Source organism: Sardina pilchardus, chromosome 3 (genome assembly GCF_963854185.1).
Source record: "Sardina pilchardus chromosome 3, fSarPil1.1, whole genome shotgun sequence".
NCBI classification, from domain to species: domain Eukaryota; kingdom Metazoa; phylum Chordata; class Actinopteri; order Clupeiformes; family Clupeidae; genus Sardina; species Sardina pilchardus.
The window spans coordinates 8,380,112-8,399,877 of NC_084996.1; the positions used below are offsets into that span (position 1 = coordinate 8,380,112).

General features: G+C 42.7%; 2 protein-coding genes across 4 annotated transcripts; both read left to right on the forward strand.

Annotated features, from left to right (window-relative positions):
- Positions 1 to 1,176: 1,176 nt before the first annotated feature.
- LOC134076531 (glucose-6-phosphatase catalytic subunit 1-like) lies at positions 1,177 to 6,237 on the forward strand. Its single transcript, XM_062531641.1, has 5 exons — positions 1,177 to 1,520; positions 1,745 to 1,854; positions 2,205 to 2,310; positions 3,145 to 3,260; positions 5,076 to 6,237. Exons 1-5 carry the CDS (start codon positions 1,279 to 1,281, stop codon positions 5,606 to 5,608), a joined length of 1,107 nt encoding a protein of 368 aa, XP_062387625.1. The 5' UTR covers positions 1,177 to 1,278; the 3' UTR covers positions 5,609 to 6,237.
- Positions 6,238 to 6,742: 505 nt separating this feature from the next.
- On the forward strand, positions 6,743 to 19,536 carry LOC134076530 (histone acetyltransferase KAT7-like). Of its 3 annotated transcripts, none has more exons than XM_062531638.1 (15): positions 6,743 to 6,950; positions 7,988 to 8,135; positions 8,933 to 9,136; positions 10,390 to 10,629; positions 11,607 to 11,689; positions 11,957 to 12,040; positions 12,498 to 12,596; positions 12,831 to 12,941; positions 13,738 to 13,929; positions 14,208 to 14,297; positions 14,521 to 14,661; positions 15,099 to 15,192; positions 15,689 to 15,835; positions 16,918 to 17,024; positions 17,301 to 19,536. In XM_062531638.1, the coding sequence occupies exons 1-15, from the start codon at positions 6,936 to 6,938 to the stop codon at positions 17,397 to 17,399; spliced, it is 1,854 nt and encodes a 617-aa protein (XP_062387622.1). In that variant the 5' UTR covers positions 6,743 to 6,935; the 3' UTR covers positions 17,400 to 19,536. The 3 variants fall into 3 exon arrangements, with proteins under 3 accessions (XP_062387622.1, XP_062387623.1, XP_062387624.1); XM_062531639.1 differs by having other exon boundaries at positions 12,831 to 12,920; XM_062531640.1 differs by lacking the exon at positions 8,933 to 9,136.
- Positions 19,537 to 19,766: the final 230 nt, after the last annotated feature.

Here is a 19,766-nt window from a genome sequence, read left to right on the forward strand (position 1 = left end):
CTGCCTATATCCTATCTGCACGTTTGTCTGCTTTTGAGAAGCCCTTTCCCTCTCTCCAGAAAATGATCCCCTATACCTTTCAAAAGGAACAACTCATGTGGGTTTGCCTTGGCGTGGCACTTGTCCTCTCCGGTTGGCACGTGCAGCAGTGTGTGGACCTGTAGCTCATGCGATAGTGGGAAGGGGCGTCCGTGCGTGACATGGCATAGAGGCCAACTGAGCGTGCTCAGGCTATTTTTAGACCCTGTCCAAAGTGGGGAAAGGGAAAAACAGAAAGCAGGCCATGTTCTCGGACGGTGATCATTTTCTGACGGGAAAGTGTCCTTCTCTGCTGCCCTGGAAACAGTTGCCAGGTGCACCACAACAGGCCCCACTCCTAAGCCCATCCGCCGCCACCTCCCACGTGGCTTCTGTTTACTTGCATCCACCCAGAGAGTAGCAGCCGGGTCCATCTAGTCAGATCTGTGATGGCGGTGTTTTTCCATAAAGACAGGTTGCACATCCCTTTCGGAGGAAACAAACACCTGCAGTTTTATGGACGCCATAGGGGAAACCTATGATCCAGATGACCTGTACCTGAATGAGGGTATAAAATGTCCTTATTCTTGAATATGATACTTGGTGCTGGCGAAATACTCTGTCAGTGGCAATCATTAGTCAAGTCTGTAGCAATCATTATGCCTGTAGGCCTGAGTTTACACCTGGAGAATTTCCTCGGTATTTCTACTATTCCTCGCTATTTATACTTTTTTTCAGTGAAATCTGAAACGTGATCAGTGATCACATTCTAGGCCTGTTGAGTTTTTTTGTATGGGGTGGCATACTTTTTAATATGTTGCAAACACAACCTCATAAAGTAGAGTGCTGTTTATGAGTGCTGTTTTGCCTGGAGTTGTTTATGCAGCTCATATCCAGACAGAGAGATAAGAGCAAGGTGGCATGTGGTCCCTGTTCTCTCTCCGCTATCACTCCCTGTTCCACACACATGAGCATGACACAGCCACTCACCACCGCCAGCCACAGTAACGCGTGCACTCACTTTTCCACTTGGATCTCCCCCCATGCGTCCACAGACTGGGCGCCAAGGGACAGATGACCGGATGTTAACAGAGCACGTGTATAAAAGGGACAGCGTACAGCATACCTGGTCAAGTAATAGGACTGCAGAGACACCCATTGCCTCCTCTCTGTTAGGCTGATGCTGCAGGGAGTTATCAGACAGCTCCATTGTATCTGCAGTTCCCTTTAGCCCCTGTAAACAGGAGCGGTCTTCCTATCATGCACGCTTTGAAGGAAGCAGACATGGACACCATCCACAACTTCGGTGTGAGAAGCACGCAGTACCTGCAGGAGAATTACGCCGACGCACAGGGATGGTTCCTCTTTGTGTCGTCAGCTGCGGACTTGCGCACAGCCTTCCTTATCCTCTTCCCTCTCCTGTTCCACCTTCATCCTGCCACGGGGGTCAAGCTCGTGTGGGTGGCTGTCTTGGGGGACTGGCTCAATCTGGTCTGTAAGTGGTGAGTATGTCAAGAAGCTGTCTCTGTCTGTGGCCATACATTTCCGTATGGATGGGAGCTCCTAGTTCCAAGGTTTATGACATTTAACAACATCAGGAGCTCTGGTAATTGCTGCTGAAGTCATAACAGGCTACACTGTTTGGTTATATGTTTTGTACCAATAATATTGTAAACAACAAACTGAGCAGGCTTAATGTAAGTGGTTTTCACTTCATTTTTGCCAGGCTGCTGTTTGGAGAACGTCCCTACTGGTGGGTTCAGGAGACATCCTTTTATGGCAACTCCACTATACCACAAATCAAACAGTTCCCCATGACCTGTGAAACTGGCCCAGGTGAGTAAACAGGCCACTTGATCATGTTTCCTGGACACAAGCCAACAATCACACTGCAATATGTACAAGGAAATCAGTTTGCTAGGATTTATCTAATTTGTACATGCATATCTGTTTAAACAATCTGGATAATGGTGCAGTTGCAATGCAACACGTGTAATATGTTTATACTACATCTGCTGCCGCAAAGCACAACCTGGGATTGTAATTTTTCATATATAATAATCAATTTTCACAAAATAGATTATTTAGCAGTTTGTGTACACACAAATGAATGTGCCCATACAATATGTGTGTACAGTATTTGTGTGCACCGCTTTCTGACTTGGTTCCTGTCTCCTCTCTGCCAGGCAGTCCCTCTGGTCATGCTATGGGGGCTGCAGGAGTCTACTATGCTCTGATCACCTCTGTCCTCAACGCCTTCCTCCAGCACTGTGGCAGTCCAGCAAAGAGCTGGTGAGTGCTGATTAGTGGCTTCTTCTTCTTTTTCTTGAAGAAATGATAAATAACCTCATGAAGATACATATTCTGATGTACATGGCAATTTACATGGCTTCTTGTTATTATTATTTAATAAATTATGAATAACCTGATACATATTATATAATGTACATGGCAATCTATGACTTCCTCCTCTTCTTCTTCTTCCTGGAGACAATTCATGTATGTCCTCCCTCTCCACTTCATGGTAGCTCTGCCTGTACTATTAAGCAGGATGTTTACCGCCATGATCAGCACAGCAAAGAAATCTTTGAAATTCAGGTTTTTAAACAAACCAGACGCCTACAATGACTAGTGCTCTGATAACAACACAGGTCACATTCCAAAAGGCTGCTGGGCTGAAACCTCTAGGCCTATGCTCACTTGTAGTCATTCCCATCTATCTGTCTGCTTTTATGGGCCTCATTTGGGCGTCTGTTATTCTGTGTTGGGCTGTGACTAGTCCTCTTGGATGTATGGTCAGTGTCTGCTGAAAGAAAGACACATAAACAAACCCTTGTTGGTGATTTATGGTCAAATTGTTTGTGCACAAATCTTGTGCCAGCAAGTAATATTATTTATGTTGCTTTTTTAATGAAAAAATACAAAAAACAAAAAAACAAAATGTGTTTCCAGGTGAAAGGGATATACTGTATAATAAAATAAAAATGTTTTATAACTTATATTACTATACTATACTTATATTTTTAATAAAAATATAAGTGTTTATTTAATAAATTAGATGAAGCAAGATACATTTTCAAATGCCTTGTCTTAAAAGTTTAAAATGTGTTGTTTCCCCTCTGTTAGGTGCACAAAAATACTTGTGTGGACAGTCTTCTGGGTCATGCAGATCTGTGTTTGTCTGTCCAGAGTATACATCGGCGCGCACTTCCCCCATCAAGTAGCCATTGGAGTTGTTGTCGGTAAGAGAACATCAACTCTCTGTGGAACCTTGTTTATAAACTGCCAGCTTTTGGAAGGGCCTCTCGGTTGTTTAGTTTAAAATCTTGGTATGAAAAGGTCAAAAGTTTGCTACATTGCAAACAAGCACACATAACCTGCAAACAAGAATGCACTGTAAGTAAAAAACATAAATTGTCTGCATTTGTTTAGACATTTGTAAAGTCCGTTTTTTATCTTTTAGTTGAAATAAGTAAACAACATTGCATGATGTAATTTGTCATGTATTTCAACTAGCTGTGTGAGTGCAGACAGAGTGCACCACTGTGGCTGATGAGAATTTATGTCTTGGCCTCTTGGCTTCTTGGCTCGCGGACTATAATGTATGCGTGCATTCCGTGCAAGTAGGAGAGGGAGAGATATAAAAATACAGACTGATAGAGGAAAGTAAAATCTTACTGCGCATAGGTCCGTGTAACGCTTTGCAGTGCTTTGTTCTATTTGCAGAATTCACATGAAAAAATAGAAAATGGGTTCAAAACTTTCATTATCCATATGTCAGACTACTCAGCAAATGGACAATTGATGCTATTTTGAACTTTCGAGTGTGGTTTTTGAAACGGCAAATAATGAATTTGAAACAAAAGTAAAATTGAGTCCATTTTCCCATTTTCCATTTCTGCATCGTGGTTGGACTGAACCAAACGCGCCTAGGGATGTACGGATGGCGCCTCTGGCTTGTTGTAGAGATAGGCTATAAATGATAGGCTACAGATCGAGTTATCAAGTCAAATTCATGCCAAGTGAGCTCGAGACGTAGGCCTATCTACCAGACCGACTGATCATTCCCTCACCTGCGCCCTCGATGGTTAGACTTCACAGACCTTCAGATAGCCTACAGTAACTTGTCACATGCACTTGTTGCAATCTCTGCTGATGGTGTGTGTGTGTGTGTGTGTGTGTGTGTGTGTGTGTGTGTGTGTGTGTGTGTGTTTGTGTGTGTGTGTGTGTGTTGGGGGGGGGGGGACATATCGTATACAATACATTTGTTCACGGTTGTTGACGGTTTGAATAAATGTGAGCAACCCTACCCATGAACAAAAACCTCTCCACCAACATGCCTACAGAAGCTGTTAAACAACAAGTTGACAAGAGTAGGCTAAGCCCATTAATAACATCCCATTCTTAACCCAAGCAGACATCGGGTGAAGTGAAACCTCTGGGCCACAACGCAACTCTCCGGTAACCCCCAGCGTTCATGGTTCAGTCCAACCCCAAGCGCAAAAACACAAAGTTAGAATATAAGTCAATGTTTGACTTTCGAACTTCTAAGGAGAAAATCCCAAGAACACTCAATGCAAAAAAATAAAACACGCAACAGTCATCAATTTACCAAGTAGTCTGAAAAATGAATAATTGAAATTTGAAAACATTTTTTCATTTTTTCATGTGAAATCTGTAAATAGAACAAAGCACTGCAAAGCGTTACACGGACCCGCATAGAACTGGATTAAATCCAAGAGGAGGACAATTCAAGTGGATGAAAAATGGAGTTGTTGAGAAACACAGCATGGTGTTTTCTTTCTTTTCAACATTAATACAACCTGACAGAGCTGGCAAACCAGACAAAATAACTCTCTACCAAACTACTTTTTGATTAACTTTGTTAATTAATTTAATGGGGGTTGCACACCACACGCACTCTTTTATGGGATAGCATTTGCCTTTCCTGCCCAGATGTTTAAACTGCCTCTGACAGCCCCCTGAGGACACATGATCTCCGAGTGACCTCCGAGAGTGAGAGTGAGAGTGACCTCAGTCTGTATGTCTCTCCCCAGGTATTGCTGTGGCTGAGGGCTTGAGCCGAGCCCACTGGATCCTTTGTGTCAGCTTCAGAGGCTACGCCCGTCTCACTGTCTTCCTGCTGGCCTTTGCACTGGGCCTCTACGTCCTGCTCAACGCTGTCGCCGTAGACCTGCTCTGGAGTCTCGCCAAGGCCCAGCGGTGGTGCGCCAAGGCGGCGTGGGTGCGTCTCGAGACCACGCCGTTCGCCAGCCTCCTCCGTAACACCGGCATCCTCTTTGGGCTGGGCACGGCCCTGCACCTGCCCGTGTGGGATACGGCCGTCGGGTGGAAGAGTGTTAAGTGTGGACGGATGAGTGGTGCCCCCTTCAGACTGACCTGTGCAAGTGCAGCCATCTTGCTCTTGAACGCGTTGGATGCTATTGGGCCTCCGGTTCACAGCTATCCACTTTTCTACCTGCTCTCTTTCTGTAAGAGTGCCACTGTGCCCCTGACGACTGTTACCATTGTACCCTACTGTGTAGCCAGGGCAATGAAAGCTGTTGCCTGGAAAGGAGGACAAAACTGAGAGTGTAAAATGGCGCTGCACCTAAGAGAGAGAGAGAGAGAGAGAGCCCACCAAACAGGATTGGAAAAGTGTGAGAAATGAAAGCTGAAGCTGAGTGCTGGATTGTGACTGGCAGTGCACAATGCTTTACTCGTTTGGTGCTGAAGCAAACCAGAAAAGTACACTGAATGTGACATTGACCTTGTTGTGCCGTACCAATAAGGTGTCAAAACAGTTCATTACTTTCACACACACAATACATTTAGACAAAACATTAACTAACTACCTCATTTCATGCAGAAATGCATGGGCCAGAGAATGTATAACAGGACCACAGTAATGTTTTCCATGAAAAACATGAACCTTGGTAGTGGAGGACAGCTCCCATCTGCTTGCTTTGCAACATAAACTGTTTTGTCAGATTATCTTCAAAATGCATCAAATTCACTTTTAGGCTAGGCCTACATCTGATTTCCCAGATCTGTACCAGGAGAGTGTTCTCCCTCTTTTGCTGTTCAATGTCTGTATGGATGGTAAAATTGTGAAAATGTGACACCACAATTGGATTTAATATTGTCTGAATAAATGTTTCTGGTTCTGACACATGAAGGACATTAAATAAAGATGTCTGTCAGTCAGATGCGTCACAGGCCCTCTTGTAGTGTCCCTCTCTCAAGTTTTCACTAGGTCTACTTAGGAATTTCATGTGAATCTCAATGATACAAAATCAGGAGTTTTAATGGCGATGGGATGCCACCTGCTGGCCATAATACTCCTTTCATAACGAATCAATCAATTCTGATTGCGTGACATTTCTTCGTCAATTAAAATACTAAGCCTAATGGTACTTTGATATTTTCTTTTGTTGGTTCTGATTTATGTAGGCCTAGACAATTGGACAACAGACAGTAGATAGGCTAACAGGAATAATTCTAGCTTTTCTGCATGTTTGAGGTCATCGGTGGATTTTTGATGGATGGTAGACCTATTATGCAACTAGAATCGACTTGAATAATAATAATAAAAAAAAGATATATGACTAGCCTACTTTGGCGGTCAAATCAGAGGCAGTTTAGACCCCCACCCAGGACCAGGTTAGAGACGGCTATCTATAGCTCTGCCCCCACCTGGCCAATAGCGCCCCCTCCCCGGAAGTCAGAAGGGGAGAGAAAAAGCATAATAACAGAGGCAGATATTGGGAATGGCAAGCTTATGTCAGTGTGTCACTGCTGGCTGTAAATTTGAATGCAATTTGAACAACCCTAAAAGATTGCATGAGACAGCAGGAATTAGAACTGGACATTACTGACACAATCCTCTAGGCAGCTGAGGCCATATTTGCGTAAATATGCCTCGGAGAAAGGTAAGGGGACTAGCATGCTAACCTGTCAACAACATTCTACTATTTCTGTCTAGCTCGCCAGAACTGAAGTTCGAGAGCACCCATGCAATGCGGTTTTTAACATGCAAGAACGGCATGTTTAATTACAATGTAATTGGAATAGTTTATATACTTGCTCATCACATAAAAAGAGCTTCTGTTAGAGTTCATGCTTTTGTAGCCATCAAGAAGCTAACATTCAATTCGTGACATGGTAGCCTACAGGTTCAGGTTGCGGTCTGTGCTTCAAAGAATGACATTTATAGTAACATTGTCATACTTTTCTTTTTGATCCGTCCAGTAGTTCCGGGTCGATTTTAGGGTAATCTACAATAATTCATACCATTGGAAAACAACATTACATTACGTGATGCTATGTCAGTGGAAAACTCCATTTAAGTGTAGCGGAACAAACTGCAAAGCTGTACGTGGGCCTGAGAGGCTGGTACCGTTCTAGGATTGGTTAAGTCAGTTTGAAGGCGTTCTCTCATTCGTGTCTTCTCCTTGATCCCTCCTACTCGTTTTGTTTCAGCTTTTCAATTGGACACTGGTGCCACAACAGGAAGATTCTCGAACGCCTAATCCTCAAAATTTCTGTTCATGCTGTAAAATCCGCAAAACATCCTGAGCGAGTGACATTTTCTCCCCGCGGTTGTAGGCCTATTCTGGTTCTGTGTGCTCCATTTGTGGGTAATTTGCTGTAACACCTTTTTACTTCATTAAATGTCGCAATAACCTTGCATGTTTGCCCTGTTCCATTCATTACTTGGTCAAGCAACAGATACTGACACTTGCGTGGTCATTTTTATAAAGCTGCATTGTCCATTGGGCCTTTAACATTCCAGGGGACCAGTGCACCCCAGGCATCAGGATAATGCGTCAGGATTGGCCATGTCGATCCGTTATGGTTATGCATGCATAGGCTACACGAAATGAAATGACGTTTTTAGTAAGATGTCTATCTAGAATGTTGATGTGATGTCTGATTTCATCGTTTGAGCGCTGTCTCATTTTATCAGAGGAACGCAGGAAGCAGTTCTGACGGCACGGAGGATTCGGACTTTTCTGCAGATCTCGAGCACAACGACAGTTCTGAGAGCAACGCGAAAAAGCGCAGGAATACTCGACTGACCCGTGCCTCAGCGCGCCTCAGCCAAAGTTCCCAAGGTAGCATTCATGAATACAGCGATTAAACACATAAACATTTTGCTTTTTGGGTTGAGGGTCGCTCAGTCTCTCTCTCGCCTTCTAGGTCTATTCACCGGCCTATGGTTTAACTACCATGTGTGAGGATGACTGATTGAGACTGTGATTTGAATTGTTTAAATTCTGAAATTAGTATTTTAGTTTTGCACTAGATGGGCTATTTGGTGTTTTCCGTCATGCTAACCAGGCTGTACTTCGAGCAAATCTCCTTTTAACAATGGCTATTGTGACCAGGCTTCACAGGTCACCGAACTTGAATGGCCACTGACAGAAGTACATCTGGCAGCTGAATCAGTGGCTTTGCATGGGTTCATCTTTGCTTATGAGAAAATATTCATTACATACAGTGAGACATCAGCATCAGATTCAGTTTCCCACAGAAAGTGAATAACTCCTCTTCTCTCAAAACATTTACTAAAGAAGTTTAAAGTAACTGTAAACACACACACACACACACACACACACACACACACACACACACACACACACACACACACACATACATACACACACACACACACACACACACACACACACACACACACACACACACACACTCTTACTGCTAAAATATATTCTACCCGACGGCAGTGTTGACGAGGCTGTTTTCAACTTCATGGTGCTTCTTAAGTATTTCTGATAACTCTTGAAATGAAACCCTGGCAAGTTTGGCGACAAGTGGGTGCTTTAACCTTCACGGAGCTCTTTGCCTTACGTGAAGATGCATCATGTGTGAAGTGTTGAGGCTCTCTCTTCAGATTCCAGCCCGACAGGGAACGCTCCTACCAGCCGTGTCCCTGAGGAGGCGCTGGCGAGCTTCATCCCACGAAGAGTCACCCGCAGCCAGAACCGGCATCAGACCCTGAAGCTGGAGGTGGCGGCTGCCTCCAAGACCTACCCCCTGCGCCAGAGCCGCTCGTCCGGCTCCGACTCAGAGCAGCCGGCAGAGGCCGCCGAGCGGGGTAGGAAGCCGTTTGCCGAGACCGGAGGAGGAGGAGGAGGAGGAGGAGGAAGCAGCAGCATGACCACTGACATAACCCCCCCATCTAGTTCTTTCAGTCCATTCCATTTTACAGTGCCCAGAACATTATAAGTAAAGTCACCAATAATGAAAGAAGATAAATTGATGTATGAATGGAATATGGAAATATAGAGCAGGGAGTTGCTTGATAAAGCGTGAGCCGTCTTTACAATGGAGCCATCTTCACAAAGGAGTTTGATTTGAACCAAAAGATCATATTTCATGTTTAGAAGCCCCAAGATCTTATATATCTGGCTGCACCTTATTGTGGTCATTCAACAGTGTAGTGTGTCCTGTGTCCAGTAATTGTACATTCTGAGATTATCTCTGCCTCTGCTCTTCACAGATGTCATAGGTGCCCGGAATCATCATTTAGTTATGATTATTTCATATTGCAACATGTTTCATTTTGGTTTGGGTAATGGTTTGGTTTGCTTGTAATGAAATAAACGTTAAATCTAAAACTTCATGGTGATATTGAACCAGCTATAGTTGTATCTAATGGCATGTTATTCTTGCATTTATTGAATTCATTGTATAGAAACTGAGAGGTTTTAGTCTTTGCGTTAGTTGGTGTTGTCACTTAAAACCTCTCTGGACATTCTGCTGCCTCCTCAAACGTATGTGTGGTTATTACAACAAACCAATTACTCAACAGTAAGTTGAAAACTGTTTTTCAAATGATTGAGCAAACTGATGGTCCCATTGTTCAACTACCATCCGCAGTAACAAGGTGACTGGGTGTCTCTATGATTTTACATATTTTCTAATGTTCCTATTTCCATTTTTATAGTTCAGTTAAGTCATCGGTGGAAGTGCGGTTTCAGTGGATGTATGTTTGTTTTTTCTGAGATGTCTAAGGATCTTTTATGAATGTGTATAAAATGTTTTCGCCATTAATGAAAGTGTCGACATTTCAGGTGAGCCACTTAATGTGGCATCAAGTGATATAAATACTATATAAATACTGAAAAATTATTTCATAGACAGCTGAAAGTCTTGAAAAAGTCATGAAAAGAGACCTCATGGATTTTATGGTTGTTACAAAAAGACCTACAGGTGCATCGTAGACAGAACATTGTACCTTTCCTCAAGTGTAACTTCTTAGAACTATAGACAATTTAGCTTGCTTTGTATTGCTTGAAATGTGTCAAGTGATATCATCAAGCACTCTGTTTGTCACTCTGTATGCAGGACGGAAACAGGGGGTTGATCCGGACGACACCCCGCCGAGGACACCCACAGGCAACGCCCCTTCCTCTGAGTCCGACATCGACATTTCCAGCCCCAACGTGTCTCACGATGAGAGTCTAGCGAAGGAGCTGGCCCTCAAGGACGCAGGAAGTGACCTGTCGCACCGCCCAAAACGACGCCGCTTCCACGAAAGCTACAACTTCAACATGAAGTGCCCCACCCCTGGCTGCAACTCCCTTGGTATTTTATTACTCCTGTGAATGGTTTTTTTTTGTGTGTTTTTTTTGTGAGCAGTATTAGAAACATTTTGAATGGACAGTCAGGAGTAAGAGTTAATTTTGCATATCCTAAGTGCAGGACAATTCTTGAGGAGAAAATTTTGTTCAGTCCATTGTTTTTTTTATTTATTCGTATTTGCCTGACTATTTGGTCTTCATCAGAAGAGGAGTTAGTGGGCTATCCCAAGACAGATGTGATATATAAGAGATACTTTGTTACTTTTGAGTGTTTATAGAGAACCTGATGAAGATCTAAGGGTCAAAATGTTGTTTGAATGAATGTATAAGTGTGACTAGAATAAACGCTGAAGAAAAGAACATAACAAAAGTGAAATGCCGCTTGGTGCGCATGGTTAGGATGTCACTGAGCTAGCCTTTTAAAAGGAAGAAGTTGAGGTATGCACAACTGCTAGCAGAAGCAAGGGAACAAGGCAGGTAAACACACACAAAACCAGTGGTTAGAGGTGTTTGACTCTTTGCTGCCAAGTCAGCCACAATGCTTCTGTTGTATTGTGGAGGACGATAACTTAAATGAACTGGAAAGTAATTGTTTGTTGCTGCTGCCAATGGCTATGGCTGAGGCACTTACACACTATCTAGGGTCGTGACGACCTGAATTGCCTCTAAAGGCACGTGTCACAACCAGAAACTGGATACACTTTATTGTATAAAGCAATGAGTCAATTCAGGATATATTACGACCTCAGATAGTCTGTGAGCACCTCAGTTATAGGCATGTCTTCAGCAGCCTTAGACATGATATGTGTGGAGGGGGGTCGGTGCTGGATGCCAGACACCATTGTTAAACCTTCTGGAGGTGTTGTGGGCCTAATTCAACACCGAATGTGCCTGATTTAAAGGTGTCTACCCATAGCACAAAAAATGCAACACATCAGTGTATATTTGAGAAAGCAATGTCATTTTTTGGTCTTTCCTCAGGTCATTTAACTGGAAAACATGAAAGGCACTTCTCAATATCTGGATGCCCACTCTACCATAACTTGTCTGCAGATGAGTGCAAGGTAAATCTCTTATTCTGGACCACCCATAACACTAACTAAGTAACTAACACATTTATCATTTGGCTTGACCAAATCTTGTATATTTCCAAAGTCAAACATTTAAACTTTATTTCACCTTCAAATTACTTATTAACTACAAATGATGCTTCCAGTTTTTACAGAAACGACTACAGTCAGTGTGTTAGTAGATTGTTCCCTGCTCCTCTGATCTGTCTGCATGAGTCAGGGCTTGCTCAGTGACCTCTTCATAACTTCATAACTGTGCAGGTGAGAGCCAGCTCTCGCGGACAGGTGGAGGAGAGGACTCTATCCCACCGGCAGGACGAAAACAGGCATTCCACCCGCCACCAGGTACAATTAAGGCCGGCGCCCACCTGACACGGCGTTCAGCGGTGTGGGCTTGAGGCGCAGGATTTTAGAACAGTTTTCTAACCCCTGTGTGGCTGCCGCGCGGCAGACGTTTTTCTCGTGGGCTTTGCTCCGTTAAAAACAATGGAGTTCTAATTCTTTTCTTGTCATGTCCGGTGGGCGCCAGCCTTTACACCTCCTCTAACCCCACGTCTGTTATCCCCAAAGTCATTAATTCCACTTCACAATCACATAGAAGATTACTCAGGAGGAGGCTAGTTTCTCTGATGGTTCCGGGATAGTCCCCATGAAGTATTTTAAGCAAGATTGAAAAATAGACTAGATATCCTGTTAAATTGAGCGTACGCAAGGCTTCCTGTGGGTCTCCTGTCGTGAAGGCGGTTTATTTTAAGTTTGCTGCCTGCCTGAACGTTAAGGTTTATACCCTCATCCCTATCAGACCCCCATGGAGAGACAGATGCAGTACAAGGAGAAGGTGACAGAGATGAGGAAGAAGAGGAACTCGACTCTGCCGAAGGAACAGAAGGAGAAGCATGTGGTGAGTGCAGAGCAGCGCTCCACTGCTGTCGCAGATTTGGAAAGGAAAGCCTGTGAAGACTTAAGCTGGCTGTGGACAAAATACATCAAATGTTGATATGCTCTGCTGATATGCTCCTGTGTCTCTGTCTGTTATTTTGTGTTTGTCCATTTCTTATCCCTTTCGTCTTTCTGTCACTCTTTGTTTTCTCTCTCTCTTTTTCTCTCTCTCTCTCTGTCTTTCTCCATCTCTCAGGATCATCGGCAGAGCCATGGCGCCAGTCGTGAGCCAATTCTGGAGAACATCACTAGTGATTACGACCTGGAGCTCTTTCGAAAAGCCCAGGCACGTGCTTCGGACGATCTTGTAAGAGAGAAAACTCATCACCTTATGCTCCACCTTCTTTTTGTCCTCCTTTTGCCCTCCACGCTGCCTTCCTCCTCTTCCTCCTCCTGTCTTTTTTCTAAAGCCCGTCAGGATCGTCTGATGAGGGCCAAAGCACTCACCTACTGTCTTGTCCAGTCACGGATGTGGACCAACTCAGTTGGCGCAAGAGCCTTACAGTGGTGTCCATTTTGTATGAAAATGGTGGCGAGGAGCAACATTTTATTTTCGCTTTTCTCATACCATAAAGTGCCTCCATTCCCACACATAACCTCGACGTATTTCCCATAAGAAACAGATATGTGTTCTTCATATATGCAATCACTTTATTTACACTGTCACAGTATTTCCGTCACATCATTACACGACAATCATGACAGAAAAGAAAGAGCTGGGATACCTGTCATGCATCATGCGTCATTCATTTCCTAGTCACAGTATGGGTTTTCCTCTGGTATGCCTCTCCTGATTGCTCTGACTATTATTGATATATTTATCTTTATGTCTGAGGAAGGGCAGTGTGTCCCGAAAACGTTACATGTGGTGAATAAAAGAAAAAAGATTGGAGCTTTAGTGTGCAGACTTTTCTGTCCTTTTTACTGTTGCTTTTTTAGTCCAGCACCTACCTTTTTTGAAATATTCAGATGTGCGCACCCGCTTATTATTGATATTAGACCATAGAGGGTGTGGGAGACCTTCTCCAAGCCCATTCCCCATAGATGTCCTCCTTAGTACTGTCAGTAAAGCTCCTCTCTCTTTTCCCCACCCCCATGAGCAGGAGAAACTTCGGCTCCAGGGCCAGGTCACTGAGGGCAGCAACATGATCAAGACCATCGTGTTTGGACGCTACGAGCTGGACACTTGGTACCACTCTCCCTACCCGGAGGAGTACGCGCGCCTGGGTCGGCTCTACATGTGCGAATTCTGCCTCAAATACATGAAGAGTCAGACCATCCTGCGTAGGCACATGGTACGCTGGCGCAGCAATGCTCTGACGCCTGGCGTCTCTTAAAGGACCTGAAAGATTCTGTTTTTCAGCATGTTTTAAACTTAAACAAACCTCCACAAAGCGCCTGAAACAGCTTACGTTTTTCATGTGTTTTTTTGGCTGAAACTTATATCTAAAGTAACTTGGAGTATATCAAACTGTTAACTAGCTAACTTGTTTGGAGATGTACTGTACTTGCATGTACTGTACTGTATCTGTGTTGAATGGTGTTCAAACAGAGTTTCATCCACCCTTTACAGGCCAAATGTGTGTGGAAACACCCACCAGGAGATGAGATCTACAGAAAAGGCACCATTTCTGTCTTCGAGGTAGACGGCAAGAAAAATAAGGTAAGACCGCCATGAGATGTCAGGAGATTGATTTGGATATTGCACAAACCTGATAATGTGGCTGCTTCAATATGTGTGGATTTATAATTGGGTAACTACAGTTGGGTATCTACATGATTTAGATACTGCAAACTGGTTGTTCTTGTGTCTCACTGTGACTTATCTGAATGTAGCTGTTTTTTAACAGTGTAACATGCCCTAGTGATTTGTTGTCTTATCACAGATCTATTGCCAGAACCTGTGTCTTCTGGCCAAGCTTTTTCTGGACCACAAGACGCTTTACTACGATGTGGAGCCTTTTCTCTTCTACGTTATGACTGAAGCAGACAACACTGGTTGCCACCTCGTGGGATACTTCTCCAAGGTTGACAAGTTGTGAGAATACTCACAACTCTTTTTTCTTCTTCTTTAGTCTTAGATTTGACTTTTCAACTGCATGGTTTTTTTTTTAAACTGAACTAAGCTGTAGTGAAAATAGACATGCTGTTTCCCCAAAGAAAACACTGGACTGGAAAAGAATATATTGACAAACACTTCATAGTGTAATATACAGTAACTGTGCCGTAGGCTATGACCACATACTGCAGAATAACAGTGAAAGTTGCTAAGCATCCTAGACAGGTTTTGAAGTCCTCTCTAGTCAGCAGATACTCAGTGCCAGTTGAAGAGTCCATGTATCTTGTTTCCCCAAGATGTCCCCACACCAGCTGGGGTTATGGAAACAACAACGGCATAGCACACCACAGGACAGGTATGAGTTTGATCACCACCAAAATGATGTCTTTCTGTTCCCTACTGCAGGAGAAGAATTCATTCCTGAACTACAATGTTTCCTGTATCCTCACGATGCCTCAGTATATGAGACAGGGTTTTGGCAAGATGCTGATTGACTTCAGTGAGTTGACTTTTTCCTTTTCCTTTTTCCTCTGTCCATTTTCCATTTCCCTTCAAACTGGATGCCGATGTAAACAGGCTTTACCCATCCAAACCAATATATCGTGCTTACAGGCACTCTTCCTGTGCCCTTTCTATAAGTTGGCATCTATGCAGACTTTACTCAAGGGAATTACCAACAATTAATAGCATTGTGGCGTGAATCACGCAACTAGCCAAATAGCTGAAAGCTTGTTTGCAACCTGTTTTCTGTGTTGTCAATTTAATGATAGGTCACAGGTGCTGTACCGTTCCTGTAATTAGCATTTTGATTCCTTACACCCTCGCAAACTTGGTCACTTATGACGGATGCCAGTTCATTCTTTGAGGGTTCAGAGCTTAGACCTCAGGGGGGACATCGAGACTCAGCCTGTCTATTTTTTGCAGTATTGATTTAGCCTGGCTCGTCTGCTGGCTCTCTCTGCTGTAGCGTTTACTCTCCCCTGCTTCCTCCACAGGCTATCTGCTGTCCAAGGTGGAGGAGAGGGTGGGTTCCCCAGAGAGGCCCCTCTCTGACCTGGGCCTCATCAGCTACCGGAGCTACTGGAAGGAGGTCCTCCTACGCTACCTACACAATTTCCAGGGCAAAGAGGTCTCCATCAAAGGTGAGGGAATCACCATGTGCAGTGCACAATAGATTACTGTTCAACTTGCTATTTAAGATTGAGTCACTGTTTTATATATTTTTACATTACATTACATTACATTTAAAGCAATACTAAAGAGTTTTTCGTACCTTAAAATAATGTTTCCAAAATCATTTCTACGGTTCATCAACTCGTAACAGGGTGAACGGCGCTTCTGCTTTCACTTCACGGCCCTCTATCGGCTATAACGGCACTATGTAACTTTACGAGGTGGGGTAGTGTATCTGTAGTTCGATGAAATGAGACATCAGAAACTACAAATTTGACTTGCTTCGATGTCGCAATACATCATACTTTCATAAAATCATGCAACATATTCTACCTTGTCTGTTATTTGCTGGATAAACAAATAGCGTGTGTGCGACAGAGGAAAAGTGCTTTAGTGGTGCTTTAACTTTTTGTCCAAAGTGACTTGCATACACTACTCACAAAAAGTTATGGATATCTGGCTTGGAGAAGGTCACCTCAAGTTCACCTGTGAAGGTTATAGTGGATTTAAGGTTCATCCTGAAAAATCAATCTGACTTTTTGTGAGTGTATATTTGAGTGAATTACTTGCAGTACAGCACTTTTGACAGCAACTATGACCTTTATGGCACTTCAGAGAAATTAAGCAGGGCAATGATGACATCTTAAGTGCTTTTCTGATGACCATATTTAGCATCGTCATCCTATTTAAAGACATGTTCCATATTTGTTGAATTAAATATGTGTCTAACAAATGGATTCAGCAAATGATTGGAATCAAATGATTGGAAATTAAGTCTACATGGCTTGATGATTTCAGATACAATTTTATGTAAGATAGATTGGCACATATTGAAAAGCTTGGTTCCATTAGCTTCTGCTTAATTGAGGCAGTAAGCTCCAAGATGGTTCGCTTCCTGGGCTGACTCCTTAGCAATAATACCACATAATGCCCTTTGGGAGTCATCCGTGCGTATTCAAAGAACAGGGACTTGAATCACTGTTCTGCCATTTCTCAGGGTGATGTGACATTAAGTGCACTGGATGTTTTGTTGTATGGGCTTGTTTTGCAGAAATTAGCCAGGAAACCGCAGTGAACCCAGTGGATATAGTTAGCACCTTGCAGTCCCTGCAAATGCTGAAATACTGGAAGGGGAAGCACTTGGTCTTAAAGAGACAGGTATGACTGTGAATGGAGGTAAACGTGAACCATTTCCCCATTTCCCTACTATTTGCTTGATGTAATTCTAACTAATGGTTTGCGAGAGGACAGGACCAGAACTATAAGTACTTGAAATGATATCATTTCACTTTTGATACCTCAATTGTCACACTAAGAGTCCTCATCACAGCAAATTGCAGATATAAAATCAGCCAGTTTGACGGACAGAGGTGAATCATGGCATGACTGTCTTTTTGCCCTTAAAGTGCTATAACTGCCACTTGTCCTGTGCAGGACCTAATTGATGACTGGAAAGCCAAGGAGTCCAAGAGAGGGAACAGCAAGGCCATTGACCCCGCTGCCTTAAAATGGACACCACCTAAGGGCACCTAGGACAACACTGGACCCCTTCCCAACCCCTCTCCCTTCAGATAGGAATAGACCTCAGCGTTTAAGTAGCTCCTACACCAGTTGCTCCTTCATTTCAGGCCTCGCTCGTGCAGTAGACTGTGTGTAGAGGTGATTGTGTTGTACAAGAGGTGCTTCCTGCTGGCACAGATGATGCTAATGCTTCACTTGACTTCTAAAGCTTCCTCGACTCTTGTGCACAGTAAAAACAGTGATGCCGTAGGAGAACTCCAAGGATGTGCTGTATGGCTGTTATAACTGCCACAGGATAAAGATGATGCCAGTGGACCCAGTCAGAGACCCTTCCCACTCCCCCACCCCCTCCATAGGGATCACAGGGTGGAGGGTGCTTGTTTTTGTTTTGTTTGTTTGTTTGGTTGGTTGGTTGGTTGGTTTGGTTTTTGGACTCCTTACTTCTTTTTAAGGTGTGTCATACTTGTTTGCATACTTCACTCTTTTACATTTTTAACATTTTTTAATTGATTATTCTTCTGTATTTAAATGTGAATTGTATGTCATTCTGTAATTATGTATTATTAATGAGGGTATGTCACACATTAAGTTCCCAGAAGACTAGGCCTATAATCATGTCTGCTGAACCATTGTTGTTGTTTTTATTTTTATTTTTGTTGTTCTTTTTACACATTGACCCTTCACCTTTTTATGTCAACAGTCTATCACGATTTTGTGTGGAAATGGAAAGGCCTTTTCCCTCAAAAACTGCATTAGTATACCATCCTTTTTTGTATGCTAAACTCGTGCATATCAGGATGTACACTAGACAGACTTGAAAGAAGATGGGCACAGGAGGACCACTGGTGGTTTATACGGTCACGGTTGAAAAAAAAGCCGTTTTTCAATTATGAAAGTCTTACTTAATTCTTAAGTTTTGCTTCTTCCTCTTTATTTATATTTGTTCTTCTTATATGCCAGATATATTTTTACATGTCATTAACATGTTTAGACTACTTCTGTGTGTTTTTATCTGTAGGTCTTTAGATTTTGTGGTTTCTGTTTCAAGATTTTGTGGGGTTTGTTTTCCTTTTTGAAATAATTTATGGAGAGTACAATTTATTGTCTTCTTAAATGGAGTATTTTATAAAACATATATGACAATAATGTCTTATATGACATATAAGACCTATAAAATAATAATGATTGTCAGAGCCCACACTTTAGGCAATACCTATATTTTAAGTGAATACATTTTAATCTAAATATCGGAATAAATCATTTATTATAAGGGTACATATTTTAAACGTTTTTCAACAAGCAGAGGGACCATCTCTCAACATTTGTACCCATTCTATTTTTATGATACAGAGTAAAATGAAGCTTTATGGTTCTCATGAAATCCCTGACTGTTACCTATATATATAAAAAATCTGATTTAATATTTATTCACTCTTATTGAAGTGCACATGGAAAGAAACCTATGGGGTCTACCTATAGGAAAGGGTTTGGTGGCATCACTGTAAATAGCAGAGTGTTTATGAGTTAATATCTAGATTGTAATTGCATGTGTTCAGGCATTTGACCACTTTCAGTTGACAGTGAATCTTATAAAACATGTCTGAATTCTATCAACACAACAACCCGAGCAGTCTGATTTGTGTCACTATAGCAACTCTTACCATAAGCAGCATGCATTTAGCAATTTCTCCACTCTGGTGTTCTCCAGTGCATCATGAACCCTTTTTTTTTTTCAAAGAATATACTGTAGGCCTCTTCTGGGACATTATGCTGTTTTGTCTCTGAAATTAAAAATGGAAGTAGCTAATGTAACTGTGTGCCGATGGTCTTATATTTGCCAAAGTGACCAACTTCCCAGCATGCATTGGGGCTGGCTTTTTTTTCCGCTGCCAGTCTTTTCCCTGTTTTACCAGATTGCAGTTTGCCTTGTGTGTCGGTGGCAGCTATAGAAAGTGCACAGCTGAACTTGGCCTCTGAGCAGCTTGTGTTTTGCTAAAGAAACTTATGCAGTTCTTCTCCAGACAGTGACAAATCAACAGTGGTCATCATGAACGTGAACAATGTCCCTGCCTATTCAAAATATATCTCCCTTTTGTATGAGTGCACACCTGCTTATTGCCTCCTATCCAATAAAACCTTTCATTTCAAACGGCCTGCCATATTTCTTTCCTTAAACCTCGTTAGAAATAGTGTCAGAAAACTGAAACTTTCAACTTTTCCCACTTTAAGCCCAGATGAGGGATTTTGACTAGTTTTCCTCTGCTGAAAGAAACTTTTGGTTTTGGTGATGTTATTCAAACAAAAACATGTTTCACATACTATAGCACTATAACTGTGCTGTATGGCCTATTATATAACAGGAACTGGATAAATCAGGAT

Excerpts from the sequence above, each read along its gene's own strand:
- LOC134076531 (XM_062531641.1), top strand. The coding sequence starts at position 1,279 with ATGCACGCTTTGAAGGAAGCAGACATGGACACCATCCACAACTTCGGT. Across the intron at positions 1,521-1,744 it reads CTCAATCTGGTCTGTAAGTG|GCTGCTGTTTGGAGAACGTC; the intron begins GTGAGTATGTCA and ends CATTTTTGCCAG. Across the intron at positions 2,311-3,144 it reads GGCAGTCCAGCAAAGAGCTG|GTGCACAAAAATACTTGTGT; the intron begins GTGAGTGCTGAT and ends CCCCTCTGTTAG.
- LOC134076530 (XM_062531638.1), top strand. Across the intron at positions 11,690-11,956 it reads TGTCTGCAGATGAGTGCAAG|GTGAGAGCCAGCTCTCGCGG; the intron begins GTAAATCTCTTA and ends ATAACTGTGCAG. Across the intron at positions 13,930-14,207 it reads CCATCCTGCGTAGGCACATG|GCCAAATGTGTGTGGAAACA; the intron begins GTACGCTGGCGC and ends CACCCTTTACAG.